The 20,722-nt window shown below is 33.9% G+C and overlaps 1 protein-coding gene across 3 annotated transcripts; it reads right to left on the minus strand.

The window, feature by feature from the left end:
* Positions 1-50: 50 nt before the first annotated feature.
* LOC112747895 (uncharacterized) lies at positions 51-17,400 on the minus strand. 3 transcript variants are annotated; one of them, XM_072218497.1, is made up of 24 exons: positions 17,369-17,400; positions 16,915-17,083; positions 13,276-14,262; positions 12,635-12,750; positions 11,684-11,895; positions 11,472-11,591; positions 11,199-11,327; positions 10,967-11,092; positions 9,478-9,533; positions 9,251-9,350; positions 8,775-8,892; positions 8,419-8,625; positions 7,898-8,222; positions 6,669-6,762; positions 5,722-5,830; positions 5,376-5,638; positions 5,121-5,245; positions 4,411-4,645; positions 3,514-3,702; positions 3,144-3,427; positions 2,276-2,480; positions 1,958-2,197; positions 1,487-1,572; positions 51-574 (listed from the first exon to the last, which is right to left on the minus strand). In XM_072218497.1, the coding sequence occupies exons 3-24, from the start codon at positions 14,115-14,117 to the stop codon at positions 415-417; spliced, it is 4,341 nt and encodes a 1,446-aa protein (XP_072074598.1). In that variant the 5' UTR covers positions 14,118-14,262; positions 16,915-17,083; positions 17,369-17,400; the 3' UTR covers positions 51-414. The 3 variants fall into 3 exon arrangements, with proteins under 3 accessions (XP_072074598.1, XP_025651888.1, XP_025651889.1); XM_025796103.3 differs by lacking the exons at positions 16,915-17,083; positions 17,369-17,400 and adding an exon at positions 15,671-16,145; XM_025796104.3 differs by lacking the exons at positions 16,915-17,083; positions 17,369-17,400 and adding an exon at positions 14,878-16,014.
* Between the last annotated feature and the right edge of the window lie 3,322 nt (positions 17,401-20,722).

Below are 20,722 nucleotides of genomic sequence, written 5' to 3' on the forward strand. Positions count from 1 at the left end.
ACGACAAAAATGGTAGACAAAAGAAAGGTTAGAGTTTCTTCCCTGGGGTATGAGAAAGAGAACCACTTTATATGCTTCTATGGCATTTAATGGCAAAATTTGCAGGAAGAAAAGAAATAAAAAATTAAAACCACCGAAATTTACAATGAAGAAACTGAGATCTTCAGTATTAACCTCGGAAAAAGCAGCCAATGTGGGGAATCCTACGTGCCTTTGTTGTACTCTCTGGTTTTTTACAATGAAGCAAAGCTACAGAACTGTACTTGATTGATTCTCCTGTACATATCTCTGAATGTATTTACACAGCACTGCTCAGAACCACAACGAAACAAAGCCTCCTTCTGAACCAATGGGTTTGTCAAAAAGCTTAACATCCATGTTCACATTCTAATGATTCTTTCCTCCTATTTGCTATCATAAACCAGGTTCATGAGCCCAGAAAGCATCTGGATCCGGACAAAAGAGAGAAAAATCTTGGATTTCTGTATTTGCTATGTGCCAATTGACAAAGCGAGCTTGTATTGACTTGAACAGAAAAAGGATGACCGGCAAAAGCCAGCATTTATCATCTTCCCTGCAAGACAATCCATCCAAACTTGAAAACAAGGACCAACATAAAATTTACTAGAAGCAAAGCAAAAAGCCCATCTAAAAGCAGTTTCTCAGAGGAGTAAATAAATGGTTTTATTTAAGTTTTTCTTTTTTCATCACAAAGCCAGTGCCTTATTTGTGATCACTCAAAACTCCATGAACAAAAAATTATGAGGGGCATCCAGCGGTTATTGGCAAGTGGTGGGCTACTGGAAAGAGATAGATAGAAGCTACAGACCCAAATTACCGTGGATGAGACCTTGGGAATTTGGCATCTCAAATATTGCTCTATGTTGAAATGTCTATAATGGACAAATGAAGATGGCACCAATTTACTCAGACCATGCTTACATCAGTACTGCCATAAGGTTTAGTGATCATTGGTCGTCATGCCAGTGCCTAAAGGTTTATCTCAGGATTATGCTTTATCTAATATAACATGTTATTCATTGGAACCTATATAAATTTTGAAATAGCATCCTTGTTTTCCAGAACTCTAGTCTTTTTATGTTAAATGATTATTCATTATGGACATATATGATTTACAACATCACTCTTCTATGTGTATATGTGTGATATTCTAGTTTGCATGCAGCTTCAACATATAGAAAATAGAAAATAATTATAATAGATAACACGTGATATATTTCACACACAAAATCATTCCAAGGCTTCCTACAAAGAAACAGTTCAAATATTAACAGACTCAAACCAGCCATCATGTTCAAATATGAGTTACTGTAAACATGGATTAGAAGATGCTATTATTCTTTAGGGTTGGCTATTTATTGTACTGCCAGAGGTAATTTAGATAAAAATAAAATATAGGTTGTTTGTAATACATGTCAATGTTGAATAAGATCAAATGGTGCCATTAAGAAGTTGGCACCCTTACCTCTTAGTATTCCGTGTATTTGCCTCATCAGGGTGCTGGAAGTGAGATAATGCATAATGAACAAGGCAACAAACAAAAGCAACTCCCTGCACACAGACACACACACACACAAGTTAGATGAAAGCAGGAAATATTTCTAAATGGTTGCACATGAATATTATATCTTGAAAGGCTAAGAATTCAATTTCTAGAATTTTACAACTGTCTTCCCCTCCACCTATCATGTAGTGGTCATTCGGCCTTGCCACCTTGGCTTGGCAATATCATTTTCTTCCCATTTTTATGGGTCACTGCTGTTTTCTTCCTTATTCTCAGTTTCCTTTTTATTTATTTATTTTGTCCCAAGTTGAGGGGGAAGATCATTACATTAGATTGATTAGAGGTTTTGTTTACAAGTGAAGCTTGCTTGCTGCTGTTCACTTATACACATGCAATAGACAGTTGGCTGAATTGTACAAAGAAAGAACTTACAATATTGGACAGAGAAGTGGCATTCCATAGTGCATATACTCTAGAAAGTGAAGCTCTTCTAGGTTCCTTGCTGAATAAAGCATTCAAACCAGCAGGGAATGGAGAAAGTAGAGACAATGGAAGGATTAACAAAACAGAAAGAAAAGCTGCAAGAGAAATCCAGTAGAACTGAAGCAACATGAGGAGAGTGACAGAAAGATCTGCTAAAAGCATCAAAGAGATCAGCAGCTGCACAGTGTCCTGATAGAGATACTGAGCATTAGATAACATTCAATTTATAGCTGAACAGTGAGATGAAATGCCAAAAAATTTAACTACCTGACGACCAACAGGTCTAGTGTTGCACAACAGCAAAGAAAGTGGGAATAGAAAGTCCCTTTTGAAGTCTAATGATCTCAAGGTAGCATCATTTATTAGGCCCCCATTAATTCCTCCAGTTATCCTTTTAAGAGATAATGAATTGCTGATGTAGGGCCAACTATGCTGCAGTTGCATCAGATTCTTTCCATGAGCCACATTTTTCCTGCCACGAGTATCCAAATAAGAATCCTTTCTAGCTAATAAACATCTAGTATCTAAAGGCAAACCATTAATACTCGCAGTACCAAACTAACTAGAACATTGTCAAGAAATGACGCAACTATAAAAGCTTAAAGAAAAAAGATATCAACGCTTTTTGCATCCCCGAAATGCCTTCTGCCGAGAGAGTTGAACAGTTTTGAAACATTGACAGAGCATAAGCACACAGACATTGTGTTGAACTCAAATATCAATTTAAATTAGCATGGGAGCCAAGGATCAACTCTAAACACTCATTGATACCATAAAAGGATAATGCACCATAAGATTCCAAACTGTTGTGCTACACTTGAGAATAACCACTTAGCACCTTTCTTATCCATCTAATGTTATCAGGTCATATTCCTAAACACAAGCATTATCTAAACTCTCATTTCTATCACTGACGAAATGACAATGGTGATGACTGATTAACAATATAAGCTTTATGGTTTTGAACAGTAAAATTTCCCATCTTCCTTTGAGTAAGCACCATTATTTAGGTACAGTTGGCATTTACTACTAATAACTCATAGCACCAAACTAAATAATTCATCCCGGTGATGTTAATAGGATTGAGTAGAAAAATAAGGGCTGCATACAGCATTAACTTCAGATCATAAATTACCTTATAGCTTCATCAGAACCAACCCAGGTATCAGACTGGTGCAAATCATGTAGGGAATAATCACCTACTGCGACAACAATACCCAGCTGATAGTAACCAGAAGCAGTTGCTTGGAACCATCCTAGCTCAATTTTAACTCCATGGAACTCAAGTTGGGGGTTTGCATGGCTATTTATCCAATCAATAACAGGACCTAGTGCAGTACGAATTGACCCTTGCCTCACTGTCCGTAACTGAGCATTCAGGCCAGCTACCAAGCGATTCCAAACAGTTGCTGGGACATGCTGTGATTATAAAATGTGAGATTCATATATCAGTTACACGTAGAGGTAAATAAAAAACTGAAACAGTAAGATTCAACTTAAGACACCTGGCCAAGGAGGTTGGTCAATAGTGTATCGTTGTGAAGATTATAAGGTGCCATGTAGCTTCCATCCCCACCAAAAATTATGCACATGGGAAATCTCTTTTGTATAATTGATACAATATCTAATCGCTTCTCATCACCACCAAGGAAAAAATCAATGTATGCAACCATTAAATCTGGTGTTCCCCCAACCTGCATCAATGGTTTCTTAAAGACATTAATAAGGATGGAAATTTGAAGCCCACAACTGGAAGGTCATAGATTCCAATACAGTTAGTTATTCATGAAAATAGATGAGTTACACATTAAAGATTCAGATTTATTACATTAACATATATACATGGATAACATTGTTATATATAAATAATATTGTTTTACTTTTGTGAGAAAATAAGGGAGACAATGCAATATGGTAAGCTTGAGAGAACATCACCTGAATTCTCATGATATAGCTATATGAAGGGTTAGCTATATACAACAGTACCTATTACTTCTATAGTTCTATGTTACTCTAAATGATTCACCTCGTCAAAAAGCTACTAGATTATTCCTTCAATATACACTAAAACCCACCAAAGCCCCAACACAAATTCCACGGGCAATGTTCACAACATCAAAGTGATCATCAATCTAACCCCTGAATCCTTTCTATTTCCTCTCACCCCTTATTGTCATGGACTCCACATATGAACACTCAGATAATTTATTACAATTGGATATTTTCCACATAAAACTTCCTAATTTGATATGTTTAGGACTTAAGGGCTTCTGCATTCTTGGATCTGTCTATTTTGTGTCTTCTCGATGCGAAAAATTGTAACAGTAATAAAAGCCACTAAACAGGAACTTCACATAAATTATTCCATGATGTTAAATACTGTGCTAGAGTGCAAATCAAACCTTCATCCCTTTGTACAAAGCTCGTGATCGACAGGAGCGTAGGCATGCATGATCATATTCAGATTTCACATATTCCTGAAGGCGACTAATTTTTACTCTTCGTCGCCAATGTTTCCAGGACCAAGCACAAGGATATGCAATAACTGAAAGTATGCTGTGCACTGATCCCTCCCACCAATCATATGCAGCAACAGAGTTGATCTCATCAATAAATCTATTAAATGCATCTTCATACCTGCATACCAGTTAGGTTAAATCTTAATTTAAATCATAATTATGACATTTTATAATATGATACAAGACTAAATGTTTATGTAATATAAGCTTTTCAAACTAGGGTTCTTCTTTATCTTCTCCTTATATAAAAAATGTTTGATACAGAATTTGTAGTCAGGAGTGTCTCCTGTACATAGACCTTTTTAATCTATATAAAATATTTCATACAAGAAGTTTTTCATGGTAAAATATCAGAACTCCAGAAATACAATAACCTCAACCTAAATAAAAAGGTATTTACTGAAGATCTACAATTCGAACAAAAAATTAGAATTAAGTGTTTGGTTGATGACAAGAAAAAAAATGCAAGAAAAATGTTCATACACTAGCAAAAATACAACTCTACAAGTGATTTGGAATTCATTCATACAACCCGCATACAGAGCAATATGTTATAAAGAATCCATGACAAATGAATATGTAGCTTCTCTTACACAATTTCAATTATAGCATGGGGAGGTGAATAAGGAAGATGCCAAGGTTCTCTGAAAGTATTAGGACCCATGAAGTACATTCTGTGCACATGACTTTGAGTCTCTTCAGCTCTAGCACCACGCACCTAGTTTACAATAAAGGAATATATATATATATATATATATGCATCAGAAAGTTTCAGAGGTGAGTCAAGACTTAAAAACCTCTCCATAAAAAGCTAATTAAACACTGGAATTTTGTTATCAGAATAGTACCTCAGAAAGAGAAAGAAGATACGGAAAACGGTGATGATTATGGTCTATTGAACTTGAACTAGGATATGAACCAGAACCAATCAACTTGATTCTTAAGGTGCTTAGTAGCAGAGCCAGCAGCAACAAAACCAATGATAACATTACTGAAAATGGCCAGGGACCCCCAAAAGTATAAATAAGTTCCTCTAGAGGTGTGTAGCAATTCGGCATTCTGTACTTGTCTGATATACATCTATAGGGACAATCTTTCTGAGTGACTCCCCCTGCAATAAAAAATGATTATCCTAGAAATTTAAGAGATAGCATAGATTTAGGCATCTTAAGGCAAGAAACATATCAAAGATACCTCGTACATATATGTAATTTGCACGATTTGGGAGAAGATCAAGAGGACAGGGAGTGCAAAGAAATTCATCAGAACCATCAACATCTTTGTAAGTACCAACAGGGCATTCCTGAAAATTCGATTGCTTTGTTCAATAAATTGCAGAAAATATATGTCCAGTACTCCAGTGCATAAGAAAGAAGAATTAGATTTGCAGAGAATATATGTCCAGTACTCCAGTGCAAGAAGAATTAAATTGCATGTTCCTACTTTCCTCAGCTCCTTAGTTTCGTTGATATTCTAGTTTTCTCATCTCTTGAAAATACCCTATCCCGGTCCTAATGACTTGTTCTATAATCTAAATAATATTAATTTTTATTTGCTATTCAGACAAAAGAGGTAATTACAAAAAGAAATTAGGCTCACATGTAGTGTAAAGCACCTGAATCCTATAAAAGTAGAGATGTCTAAAACACACATTTAAGTGTTAGTAATTGTGCTCACACAAACCATGTCCATGTAAAGAAAGGCATATGCTGTTAATGAAGTCAACAGATGGCTTTTAGATTACACTGTTTCTGTTAAATAAGAACAGCACTTTATTAGAGTACATTTTAGAATCTGTAGCACACAGACAACCAATCACACTGCCTAACAGAATCTGTTGGTAGAACATATTTTCAGTTATAAACAGCAACCATTTTTTTTTTATTCTCTCTCCCAGTATTGGATTTTGTTCACTTTTCTGATACTATTCATAACAGAAGAGAAAAAGAATGAACAAGAGCAGAGATATCACCCATAAAAAGAGGCATAAGTAAAGAGTTTTAGTAGAGATAACCAGTCTGTTTGCATATTGATTGTTTACTTAATTACAGAAAGTGATATGTATAGATCTCCAAACACAAAATTCAAAAAAAAAAAAAGAAAGAAAGAAAGAAAGAACAAGAAAAATTGAGTGAACAAACCTCACAAAAAATGCCATAAAGGCCTTTAGGACATGCTTTCCCAGTTACTGTACCCTCCTGTCCATAATGGCCACCTTCATTCCCAGCACCTCCACTGTTTAAAATCTTAAAATTTCAGTTGACTCAAATCTAGATAATTTTAGAACAAAGGATGTCTAAACTTAGGTCTTGGTGAAAATGCTTGAGCAGAGTCACAGATTTTATATTTTAAAACCAAAAATAAGTAAAACTAGAAAGTGCTGTCAATAAATCAATAGGAAAAAATGAATAGAAGACTGTTCACTGTTACTGTTCACTGTTATTGTGCAAAGTGGAGTATATGGACTAAGTAGAATTATAACTATTAAAATCATGTCAAGACCATTCATTCTTGATATGACCATACATGACAAACATCCTCAAAATAGAAAATACAATAGTAAAATTATGTTATTGAAATAAAAAACATCCTCAATATGTAATTTTTTATATAATTGAAGAATTCAATGTGAGAAATTAATTATTAGATTGGTGGTAGGTTGGTTGCAAAATTTACTCTCTGGTATTATAAATTATTAAATTAATGTAGCTATGGTGTCAGGTGATATATGTTTCTCTCTATCTTATTACAAACTATGTGAGAGTGACCTCACGTTGGTTACATAGATGTAATTTTCTATGATATTATAAATGTGGCTATATAAATAGATGTCTTTCTCTATATTATTAAAATCTAAATTTAGAATTGACAAGACAATTTTAAAAAGAATTTAAGAACTTAAGTGTCATTAGCTCACTCTTTTATCTATTCTTTTATATAATTTTCATAATTTTATAAAATGAGTGTCATTAGCTCACTCTTTTGTCCATTCTTAAATTCTTAAATCTTAAGTTCATATATTACACATTTAATATGAACTAACATCCTTTATAATATCTTTAGCATTCAATTCGATGCTAAAGTAGCAATCCCTTGTCATTCTGGCTCACTAGTCTCAAAAATTCACAAGTCAAGTTAAATTCAAATAGCATCCAAATCAACTAGAAAATAAAATGCATAGAATATCTAGACATATTTACGTAAGCAAAACTCATTGACTTATTAAAAGTACCCACCCTTCCTTTCATATTTCAAGTAGGTCACATTTTCTGGTGACCATGTACTCAGGCATTCATATTCCCAACATTTCATTACAAGATTCTGGAAAAGATTTAACATGATCCTTGAGCTAAAAAGAACTCAGACAAACCTGTTGTTCATGGTGCCACTAACACTTGCAACAGGAACATACTCTTCCGCTGTACCAATTCTTGACCAATGGAAATGAATTCTCCCTCCACCTCCACCACCGCCACCAAGGGAGCCACCATTACCCCCAACAACAGATAAGGATGAATTCTCCAAAAGTTTGAGTTCCTGAAGGAAAAGAAGTACTGTTCCACCAGAACCTCCACCAAGACCACCAACCAAAGAACCATCACTGCTTGTTATTGCCTTGTTAAAGCTTTGGCCATCAGCTCTCAAGGACCCATATAGGTCAAGCCTCAAAAGTGGCCACTGAATAGATCCAATCACTAGCCAAAAAATCGAATAAAAATTAATACAACTGAAAATTATAAAAATAGATCATTTCCTTTGTATAAGGACCATAAAGTATAAACACAATGATATAGCATTTGCAGCTATCCACATCCACCTCAATAGTCCAAAAACATAAAAAGAGAATCCCTTCTTGAACAATTCAAGTCAAAGGTATTCAAAACTATTTACCAATCATTCCACCTCCAACATGTCCATATGACCCATTAGGGCCCTGAGTTCCACTACCCAATTCACACGGAAAAATAGCATTTCCATACTCATCACCACCAATGCTCACTCTCCCATTGAAATATCCAGACCCTCCTCTTCCACCATGTCCAGCACCACCACCAGCTCCATTCAAAAAGTTTCCCTTTCCAATACCTTCAGTGCAACCTGAAAAAGGTCTCAGTCTAGTCAGAATCCCAAAACTACACTATCTCAGTCTAGTCAGAATCCCAAAACTACACTATCATTATTTTGTAATAAGAAATTTGGAAGAGAAGAAAGCAGCCAAAGAAAGGCTTGAAGAACTTTTCTATTACCTAATTCTGATGCAGTAATCACACCATCAGTGCCAACAATCACAGTTCTTGCCCTGTGAATGTGAACTATGCTTCCTTTCATAATGCCATTTACAAGAAGATCCTCAACACGACAAATCTTCAAAAACACAGAGTAGCACAATAAGATTCTAATTTAACAATACCATTTCCTGTGCAAGACCCGATGACAATAACCATGCCTAACAAAAGGTGCTAATCATTGAAGGAGTAATTTGAATTGATGACTATGATAACAATGATAGAAAGTTCTGATATTCTTACAACGACAGTATACATATATAGATATACACTGAGCATTACAGCATGAGAAAAACTAATACTCTTTTTGAGTATTTATTATAAGCCCTAAGTTTTTCAAATTATATAATCGCATTAAATGCAACATATGTGGGCAAGAAAAAATTGGTTCCAACAATAACTACTCAAAATAAAATCTATTACTTAACAAATCTTACTTGAAGAGAGAAGGATAGTGTATAATTGACATGACAGTCATCAGGTGGAGTTATCAAATCTATTGGGCATCTCTGTGTGTCGCAAAGATGCTTTGTCACCCTGCAAAGGTTGTTTAAAAGATAGAAACAACAAACTGGATTAAGTTTAGAGTTTCTTTGGTTTCACACTTAAATAGCTTGTATGGTAGCTGTTTAATCAATCATTGTGTCTAAGCAGCCATACTTACGTGCCTCTACTAGCATCATCATCCAAAGGGGCTTGAAGTAAAGAACCTGGGCCAACCTGTCACAAGAGAAAGGCTATTAAAATTCCGAAAACAAATATGGGCTACAAAACCGACTGAGCTTCAAACATAGTGCAGAATTTTTCTTCAAACAGAAGCTGAGCTATATAACCAAAATCGACTGAACTTGACAGTAAAGCCTTAAAAAGGGAACAGCAATAGCAGATTCATATTGCATGCAAATACAACAATGTCCACAAAGTCTTTTACTGCAAGAGGGAGTTAGCTACATGGATCAACAACAGCTAAAGGATCCTATTGTAAATCATATAGACAAATCACAATCTAAGTCCTTCTAAATGGTTTCTTTGCAGGCTTTTTTACTTTGTGGGAAAAGAGATTTTATTAGAAGAGAAGAAAAGACTACAAAACAGGATCAGGGGGAAAAAATAACGTAATGCTAAATCGTAAGTAGATAAACCATGCAGCAACAAATGTCAATCCGTTTGTGTATCTGATAATGACACTCCATGAAATAAAGCAAGAGCAGAGCACCAAAGAGAATATTGGGAAAAAAAAAAAGTAAACGTACAGTTGAAAAGGAATTACAAAAACTCTAGCACTCCTTTAATAGGAGCCAGAGAAAGTGATCAAACAGTTGTGGAAATTTCTCTAAAATTACTCAGATTGCAGTATTGCACCAAGATGATATCAACCTCCAGTTTTGGAAAAATAAAATAGATATTCTAAGCATTAGAGTTTGCCTAGTCTCTACCAAGTTTCAAATGCAATTTTTTTTCCTAGCCTAAACTGGAAATGACCCTTCCCCTAACATCATATAGCCTCTACACATATTCACCCTGAATACACTACTGACAGCTCTGCAATTTGTTAGGACTAGTGTCCACTATGATTCACCAAATTCTGCATTGGTTCCTATCATCATTTCAAACAAAATACACCAAAGCACAACATAAACCAAGGAACACCACAAGATCTTAGCATCTTTATGGGAGCCAAAAACATCTTGAATTAGTAAGGAGGAAATGATGCAACAGATCAATTGGGCAACCCTATGACTCTTCAAGATATTAACCTAACTATGGGGCTACTTTCACTTTGATTGACTTTCTTACTGGCAGTTTTACAAGTCATCTCCCAAAATTATCAAACCACCAAAGACAAGATTGTATAATCATTTCAGAATAGGTATCACTCCAACTTTCTCAATAATGTATTCATTCTTATGTTATCTTATATAATATGGCCACTCATACAACATCCTTTCCTCTGTTTTAATTCATTTACACTGTAATAACAAAAATATTTAGTTCCACTAACAGAATAAAGAATTATTAAACCTCATTAATTCAATATATCTCTTTGGTATCAACTCCCTGAAATAAGGGGGATCCCTAAACAATCGTGGAAAACTCTTGTAAGCACACCAAAAACCATAGAAACTACAAGTATAATTTATATCATTACTTACAGTTACATTATAGAAGAGAGACAAGGATATCCGCTGGCCTTTGATTGTATCGCCGTCCCCGGTCAACTGCAGCAGTCCTTGACCATATAAACCCAAATTTGTATTCGAACTAATGACAGAGTTTTGCTGAAAAATAGCAATCACAATCAAAATGAAAGCTCCAGCTGACCAAGAATAAAATATTGATCTATGGACACAAGCAGAACATAACTTTAGATTAAGACCATTATACCCTTAAAACAGCCAGGTTTCTGACTTCAAATACCGAAGCAGTCACAACAGTACTTTCACCACCATCAATTTGGATTGAGGAATTCCACATGAGTAACATCTTAACAGCAACTCTAAATGCTCCAAAAACCTTCATAAAATTAAAGCATTTGTTAAATAATGAGTTAAAAGCAGAGCATAAAGAAATTGGGGACTAAAACAATTCATGTGAACATAGATTAGAAAATGCATAAAAAATCATAACAGAAAAACACTTTGAATTGCAATCTAGTACCTTTATGATAGAATCACTTAATAAAAGCTCTTCTGCAACAAGCTCAAATTCAGAAATTGGATAATCAGATAACCCAAAGGTTAAGCTTGCTCCATAATAAACACTTATTTGGCCGCTAACCTTTAAAAAAGTCAAATAAATACAACATATTGAAATTCAAGTGGCTTACAAAATCCTTCAGATTGGGGGTATTGATTGTATTAATTTTATACCTGAGCTCTGGACCAAACAAGTGGAACCAAAACTTTTCCTTTATTTTCCACATAAACATTTGACCATAAAGAAGGAGTGGTTGAGAAGTCAAGCAATGGGGTTTCAGTCTCTGTTGTGATATTATCATTGCCAACTCTCAAACTTCGTAAATTCGCATTGAAATATGTGCCCGCAGCTCCAGAATTCCCAGGACAGCCAATACTCAAACCTCCTGTTACAACAAATGCATGAACTGAGTAGGAATGCCTTCTTGCTATACAGCTAAAGAGAAAAGCACACGTGCATGTTACATCTGGAACTATTGAAACTATAGATATGACAATGTCAACCAAAAAACTTTTTATCGAAAGAACATATCTCAAAACATCAAATGCCTGATGGTTTCAACAACATCAAAAGTTTCAGATTATGTATGTCTACATGTTAATAAGAATCCCATTAAAGTGAGAACAAAGAAATACAAAGAAGGTGGGGGAAAAAGGGTTCTCCTATAAAAAAACCCAAACGCACACACACAAAAAAGGGCAAACGTCTTCAATCTCTCAACATGTCCAAGGGGGAAAGTATCATGAGCTTTACACCAAATAGATGCTAAGCGTCTAACCCTAAGACTTGTTTTTCAAAGAATCTATCATTAAAGGTGTGTGCATTAAGCTCCAACCAAATAGTCGAAATAGTTGCAAAGATTGCACTGTTCCACATAACTTTTGCCTCTTTACTACTACCAAACCCAATAAACCTAGTCAATAAGACCGTGCATACTGAAAAAACTATTTTTATTTTTTTTAAAAACGCAGATCGTGCATACTGAAAATTTCAGTGAAACTTTTATATGCTTAAAAGAATGCTCCATTTTTTGATATTTTGATTCACATGGATTAATCTAACAATTCAAATCAAGTAGAACATACTGTTTTAACTACCACAAGTAGAAGAATATTGGGACAAACCATGAACAGTAATTATTAAATCTTCTTGTATGCTGTAACAATCAAGTGATACTCTTCCTCCACCGCCTCCACCCCATCCTGTTCCACCAGCAGCACTGATGATACCATATCCCTTCCTATACTCATCCAAACAGTTAAATCCAACAAAAGAGTTACAAGAAAAATAAAGTAGAAATCATAAATTAATTCAATAGTAAACCTTCATATAAGAGAAGACAAACCTACAAAACAGACACAACTTGAAAACCATAAACAAAGGCATGACATTTCGGAAAACATTTAAAATCTGGAAGACAAAGGAACTAACAGTTGCAATTTGTAAATGGCCTAGGGCTATATACGTAAGCAGATCCATATAAAAAAAATTCGACAGCACCATCACCAAAAGCTACAAACCTCTTTGATAATTTTAATTAACAGAATTTTACAAATATCTGCAACTGTCTTACCATCTTGGAACCCTTTAATATGTAACTAGACAACTCATTATCATTGCTACTATTATTAAAACTGAATGAAATTTCGTATAAACGCATTTTGCACTTAAATTAATAGATATAAACATCCATAACAGTCCTTCAGCAGTCATAACATGAAAAAATAGGTATACTGTCAGAGATTGACAAGTAGTTGATACTCACAGCTTTACAGCATGCAATACTATGCTTCCACCAGAGCCACCTCCCCCATCAGACCCACCATCACCACCTTCTACAGTGACAGACCCATTTAGATATAAAGTGTCCTTCACTAGAAGCTTAACACGCCCCCCACCATTCCCTCCATATGGTTTTTGAGTAGATTTTCCACCACCCTTACTCCCATAACTCCATGGATCAGATATTGTAGACCAACCATAAACATCACCGCCCCAGTTTGTGTTATTATTTTTTAAACAAGATGCACCACGCCCACCATGTCCCCCACCACCTCCATCATAGCCAACAGGTGTGCCACTGGTTTGAGCAGGTGGTGACCCACCCAAAGATGATGAGTTTATACAAGAATTGCGTTCCATGGTTAAATTGGCTGCAGATAAAACAACAGAACCAGCAATAATAGAAGCATTTTGACCAAGTTTAATGCTGCCTGACACATTGACTGTTATTGTACACCCTTCTACGGGACATAAAAGTGAAACATGAGAAAGTATCTCCAAATTTCCAACACCAAATATGTTAATATCATGATTCAAAGTATGAGTTGAGCTTAGCAAGCATGTGGTATCAAAAGATCCTACACCTTCTAGGTCCTCACAAGAAACTGATTCAATCAATGAGAATGAAGAAGTTGATGTTTCAGCAAATGCAGAACCACTGAGTTGAGATTTGTATCTTAGAAGTGACCCAGAATAACCCAACCAATCCTCTAAACCAGTACTCCTATTCAAACTCTGTCCTGGATCAAAAGAAAGGCAACATATATGAAGATACCCAAACAGAATACAGCACCAGAGGCACCTATGCATCACAACAGATTGCATCACCACCTAGGCCCAGTATGTATAAAATAGAAATCAGAATGAGTGTAAGCTTCCAAACGGATCAGCAACTATTATAGACATATGTTTTACAGAAAGCTAGATCCATAGGTACTGGCACTCCAGGCAACCACTTTTATGTTGTGTTCTGCAACAAAATGAAAATGAAATATCAATATCAAGCAACTAGACGAACAGAAAGGTTACAGTACTTTTTCCCTTCATGTTTTTACATACAGAAACCATATTCCATGAAAATAAAAATAAAAAATAAAGAAATTAAAAATGAAAACTAAAGTGTGATGTATGTAGAAGCTTCAAAAAATTCCAAAGTTTCACTGAGAAACTTATCCAACGAAGAACTTGGAAGCAAAGAATTACATTAAAATTGTCAAATGGACAAGGGATATCACTATATTGTTCTCAAACCTACTAAGAGCAAGACAAGTCAATTTTATTATTTAATGGCTTAAGAAGCCCCTCTTCTGTGAGGTTTCCTCCACTGTTACTATCATTTATTTAAAATTATTATCATAAAAACATCTTAAATTTCATAGTTTGCCATTGATTAAAAATAAATAAATAAAAGAGATACAGAGAGAGAGAGAGAGAGAGAGAGAGAGAGAGAGAGAAGCATCACATTTCAATTTGATTACTTCCCTAAACAGCATAAAATGAAAAGAGACAACATAACTTCAAACAAATATAAGACTGACTCAAATACAAATTAACCAGGTCAAAGTCACTCTAAATTCTACAACACCTTATCTCAAGTGGGCACCATACTGAAGGTTGAGTCCCGTTGATCTTCTCTGCTAAAAACTGTAATATAGGAGACATATACCTCAAACAAATCATCGTTCTAATCACTCTTGTTTCCGAGTACTTTTAACTCTATCATGATTCATTACCATTATCTAACTTATGAAAGCCGACATAACATCATCATCCTCCTTCGTTACAACATGGATCTGTTAAACTAATTACCTCAAGTTGGCCTATCTTTGTAAGAAGAATCCATCTCCAATTACAACCAGAACCATCACTAGTAAGAATTATATCAAACATGGGACTATAAATTTATATATTAGGCTCTACACGTTGCATTAGTATTTCACATTAAAAATACATCAAAAAATTTTACAACACCAGCAACATGCTACTATTGCTAAGCCTCTGGTCATAAAAATGTATGCATGTTGTGACTATGCCTCCATTTTCAACCGCATCACTTATTCACAATTTAGAGTATCCTACACCGCTCACATTGAAATTCAAGTCCATTAACTACACAGACCACCGAAACTCAATCGATGATGAATCCATTGACTGTAAATCAGAATAAAAAAAATAAAAAATAAAAAACACAACCTCTAAAGCAAGAACGCATGCAATGCAATGCGATCCGAATACCGAACGCAAAATAAATGTAGAATCTAAAGCAATAAACAGCGATCAAACCTAGTGCGCATAGCTACCGATGCTAAATTTAAACGAAGGAAAATTACGAAATAAAAAGGAAAAGAGGAGAATCAGGGAAGAAGAAGTGAACTAACCGCGAGATGAGAGCGAGGAAGAAGATAAAAAGCAAGAGAGAGAGAGAGAGAGAGAGAGAGAGAATTGCAGTGAATCTTTGATTCTAATAGTAGTGAAGTGAAGCTGATTGAGTAAACAATAGTAGTTGTTGTTGATGTCAAAGTCAGGATTCACAAGATGATGGTATGCGTCGTTTCGCTTTAGCTTTTACTTTATGCTTTTCGTAAATTAATACATCAGAGAGAGAGAGAGAGAGAGAGAGTATGTATGTATGTATTTGTATATGTATATGTATATGTATATGTGTGTGTATGTAACTATGTATGGGGAAGGAAGGAAAGGAAAGTCACTCGGAGTCCAAGCTACGTTATTGTAGGAAGCTAGCTGGATTCTGATAGATTCATTAGCGGCTTTTCAGAATGATTGGGCCTCCTTCCTTCTTTCATTTGCCCTCCCTTTTCTCCCTTAATTTCGGGAATGCCCTTCGCCTTTCCCTCTCTCATTTCCGGAATCTGCTATTGATTTATGTATACTCTCACTCTTGTAAGGATTACCTTTATGCAATTTTTGTGATAAATTAACTTAATTTTTTAGGATAAATTTGCTTTTGTAATATAAAGGAAGATACTTCCAATAAGATTTTATAATTTTTCTTTTTTTGTGTCAAAAAAAAAAAGTTAGAAAACACACTAAACACTAAAGACGCAGTCTCACTACAATAATACTGTTAAATTTTTTTAAGGTTCATCTCATTATTGCTATATGTAATTAGATGCTGCATATTTAGCCAAAACATCAACAACTATGTTGATATCTCTTTGAATTAGAGTGATTTTTACTCTCTAATTCCAGTTTAAAATCTCTTTAATTTTAGTCACTAAATCATTATCAGAACTTTGCATTTGGTTGTTCCTATTATTAACAAGAATAAAAGCATCCAAATAATCTGTCTTGCAAGTGACCTCTCTAAACCCAACTTCCTATACTAAAATTAGTCATCTCCAAATTGCAAAAAGCTCGTTTCGAAGAATAATAGCAGATGATAAAGAACCAATACAACCACACAACCAAGAGTCATTATAGTCACGCAATACACACCCAAAACCAGCAGATTCACCAAATTTACTAGCATCACAGTTTACTTTAACCGAAAATTGAGTAGAAGAAGACCAAGCAAGTAGCAAATAAGGAGTAGACACATAATGCATAGATAAGAACTTATAAAGTTCAGATTAGGAAGCATGAATAAGAGCTATAACCTTACCCATTCTCCATAGATTAGCCAGATTAAAAACATCATTGTTAAGATCCCTCCAAATCCACCAAATAGTCGCCGAGAAGAGGAAGGTATTGGAATTCATACCTCTGCGCAACCAACAATCTAACTGCTGACCGTGAACTTCCAAATTCAAACTATGTCAAATAGCTTTACCCTTGGGACACTCATGAAGACAGTGAAAAATCGTTTCAGGTTCAATATTACAGCAAAGGACACAAATCAGAGCTGCCCAAATTTCTATGAAATCAAAAAGCAATTGTGGAAATTGCATCATGAATAATACATAGCCAAATAAAAATTTCATATTTTTCGAGAACTCAGATCTGCCATAACAAGATCAAATAAGGGAGTGTGGTAACTCTCAAGTTTTCACTGTCTATTCTCTCAAAAATTACTGATATTACTCTCAAAATCAGAAATATGAACATATAGCACTTACTTGGACAAAGAACCTTCCATCCTCCATTTTCCAAACCAAAAAAATTGGTTAAGAGGACTACAATATTATATGTGAAATCATCCCTTAAAAAATAAAAGATCTTGAAAATACTCTTCCATACATTATTATTTAATTTAAGTATATTATAAAAATATTATTTTATTTAAATGGGATTAAATAAATAAATTATATTTTAATATAAATATCTTTATAAAAAAATATTTTTAATATTTTTATTGAAATATGTGCCAAACTATATATAGATTTAATTATATATACTTAATTTATTAAATAAATTTTTTAATGTATTTTATGTAAAATTTAGTTTTAATGTAATAATAATTTATACAGTTATCTAATTATATTTTTTTAGATGATTATTCATATATATAGTCAACATTAAAAACTAAGAGATTATTATTTTTATTGACATAATATTATGTAATTAAAAATATTTATAAAATTATTTTATACTAATATTATATTAAAATTAATTTTTTTTATTTGAATTCAGAACATTGAATTTGAATTAAAATCTAAATAATTAGGTTGTCATATTGTACTTAAGATTTCAGGAAAACATAAAAATAATATATCTTTATAAATAATTGTCAAAAATGAACTAAATTCCTTAAATCAAACACCCACTTATATTAACATTTGCTATGTCCACGAATACACAATCTAATGTCCGAAGAAACTTTTACCTAACTTGTATGACGTGTATAGTGGCATGATGAGTTGGTATACTCACAAACTTCTCCAAAATATGAATAGATCCACGAGTTGCGTGGCAATATAAACTGAACGAGACTAAAGTGATAATTTAATCAAAGATGATGGGCATTTTGTTTCGTTTGGCAAGCTGTACAACAAAATCCAAACTACTTAAAATGTTTAATACGTTAATTCCTCTATAGTTTCTTTCATGAAGGGGTCCAGTGTGAAAGCTCCAATTGCAATTGCCATTAGTGTTTATAACAATTCCAATTCAACTAAACCACAGTATGATATATACTCAACGACGTATAACGGCACACGTGTCCTGATTTCTTACTTTGACATTTGTCTAATATTATTTTTGGTGTGGAATAATAAGGCATTCAAAACCAGATAGCATTTTCAAAATTGTTAATCGAGCTTTCAACAATTGAAAAAAGAAAATGATGATGATAGATTGATTGGCATGTTTTTCAAGTTCCCCCTAGGGGGCGGTTGTTCGTAATTTTCCTTTTTTTATATATAATGGTGATGTGTTCAGTGTTGTATTATTTCTTACAACAATCTTACTCACTAACTCATATTAATGTAACACCATATTCCATACTCCTTTTTTTCCGGTATTTATGCACAATATTTTTTAGATTTAGTTATTTTATAGTTTTACAAAATTTTTAATTAGGTTTTTATATATTTTTTTAATTGGTCTTTACACTAATTTTTTTTTAATTGAATCCCTATACTTTTTTTATTTAAGTCTCTGTACTAATTTATTTTAATTAAATTTTTATACAATTAAGTCAATTACTATCAAGAGAGATCTAATTGAAAAAAAATTAATACAAAAATCAAATTGAAAAAATATAAGAATCTAATTAAAAATTTTACAAAACTATAAAGACTAATAAAATAATTAAAAAAATAGTGTTTGGACAAGAATGTTGCATCATACTTTATCTCTCCTTAGACTCGAAAGCAAATCCTTAGAATTTAGAAAAGCCCATTCCTATTTCCTGATAAGCAATTCAAGAATGATAAATGAAATGCCATAGTCAATTCATGGGCCGAAAACAAGAAATAAATTGTTACACTACATTAGTACATTCAGACCCCAGATAATGAAAATGTCATACACACATGACACATGTTAGCCATTGCTTTATGATAAATGCGGTCAACAACTCAATATCCTATGAAAGAGCACAGGAACCAATCTTAACACACTGTACAATAAAGCGTTTATACATATTAACGATTCACATTTCACACGTTTGAATATTTTTTTTAACAATACTACATGACCATCAACAATTTATACATATATTTATAAAAATTGACACATATAAAATACATAATTTACACTTATATTTACTAAAATTTATATACATAAACTAATATAATTTATTTATTAAAAATAATTTAGTATTTATTTTGATTAAATATTGACTAAAATTACTAAAAATTACTAACACTTAAGTTTTTCTGTATTTTTTTAAACAATCTCCAAAAATTAACTATTTCTAATGATACAATATATATGATTTTATAAAATACTTTTTACACCATTAAGTATAAAAAGGGAGAAGAAAAAAGAAAAATATGGCCCTCCAATAAAATACTCCAAAAAGTGACAACCGACAACACAGAAATTATAGCCTAACCACTATTGCATGTATATATCCTATTGTCCTGAAACTGAAAGTGAAACAAAGGAGCGTATAAAATAATTGGTTGTGTGAATACTAGAACAACTGTGAATCATATAAGTTCGATTTTATATACAGTACCAAGTAGGAAAGCCAAGAATATATTATAGTTAGTTAATTCACTTAAATTATAACAAATTATATAATATTTAAATATATGATCAAATTGATTAATAAATATATTAATTTAATTTAATGAGATAGAATAAATAAATTTTAAAAAATAGAAATATACAATTTTATTATTAAGGGAAGAAATTTAATTTAATATAATAATATTAGACATCAGTAGAATGAGGTGAACAATTGTCAACGGTTTATCGGATACAATACAAGTATACAAGACTTGGGGTACTATCCACCTGTCAGGATAGGATCAGATGGATGATTGTGTATAATTTATTCTTCTTGCCTTTTTAGGAACACCCCAAATTAGAAAGATCCCTAACGTTAATTACGAAAGGGAAGGGGTGTCTGCGGTCATGCTTCAAATGGAAAACTACAAGAGCAGCAGTAGCAGGATGGCAGAAGACAACTTTCCAAATTCAAACAAACAAGACCGTACAGTCAATAATAGTTAGAATCATTTACATGGGAGTAAGAGAAATCAGCGTAGGGGGGAAAAACCTAGAAATCCACGAACTAGAAAACGTGTGCGATACCGTCACCGGTCGAGTCCTCACCGGCTCATGGATATGGGACTCGGCTCTAATTCTCTCCCAATGGATGATGAACACAGCTCAATCGCGCTCCCAACCGGAATTCGACCTTACCGGAAAAACCGTTATCGAACTCGGCGCCGGAGCAGCTGGCCTCCCTGGATTGACGGCGGCAATGCTGGGAGCCTCCCGCGTCGTGCTCACCGACATCGAGCCTCTCATCCTTGGTTTGTCTAGAAACGTGGAAGCAAACAACCTGGACCACGTAG

Source organism: Arachis hypogaea, chromosome 15, assembly GCF_003086295.3.
Source record: "Arachis hypogaea cultivar Tifrunner chromosome 15, arahy.Tifrunner.gnm2.J5K5, whole genome shotgun sequence".
NCBI lineage: Eukaryota > Viridiplantae > Streptophyta > Magnoliopsida > Fabales > Fabaceae > Arachis > Arachis hypogaea.

What these genes read in the sequence shown, in the direction of transcription:
- LOC112747895 (XM_072218497.1), bottom strand. Translation starts at nt 14,117, where the DNA reads ATGCAATCTGTTGTGATGCATAGGTGCCTCTGGTGCTGTATTCTGTTT. An exon ending in TTTATGGCATTTTTTGTGAG is followed by an intron (nt 5,831 to 6,668) that starts GTTTGTTCACTC and finishes TCGAATTTTCAG; the next exon opens with GAATGCCCTGTTGGTACTTA. An exon ending in CTAGACCTGTTGGTCGTCAG is followed by an intron (nt 2,198 to 2,275) that starts GTAGTTAAATTT and finishes TATCTCTATCAG; the next exon opens with GACACTGTGCAGCTGCTGAT.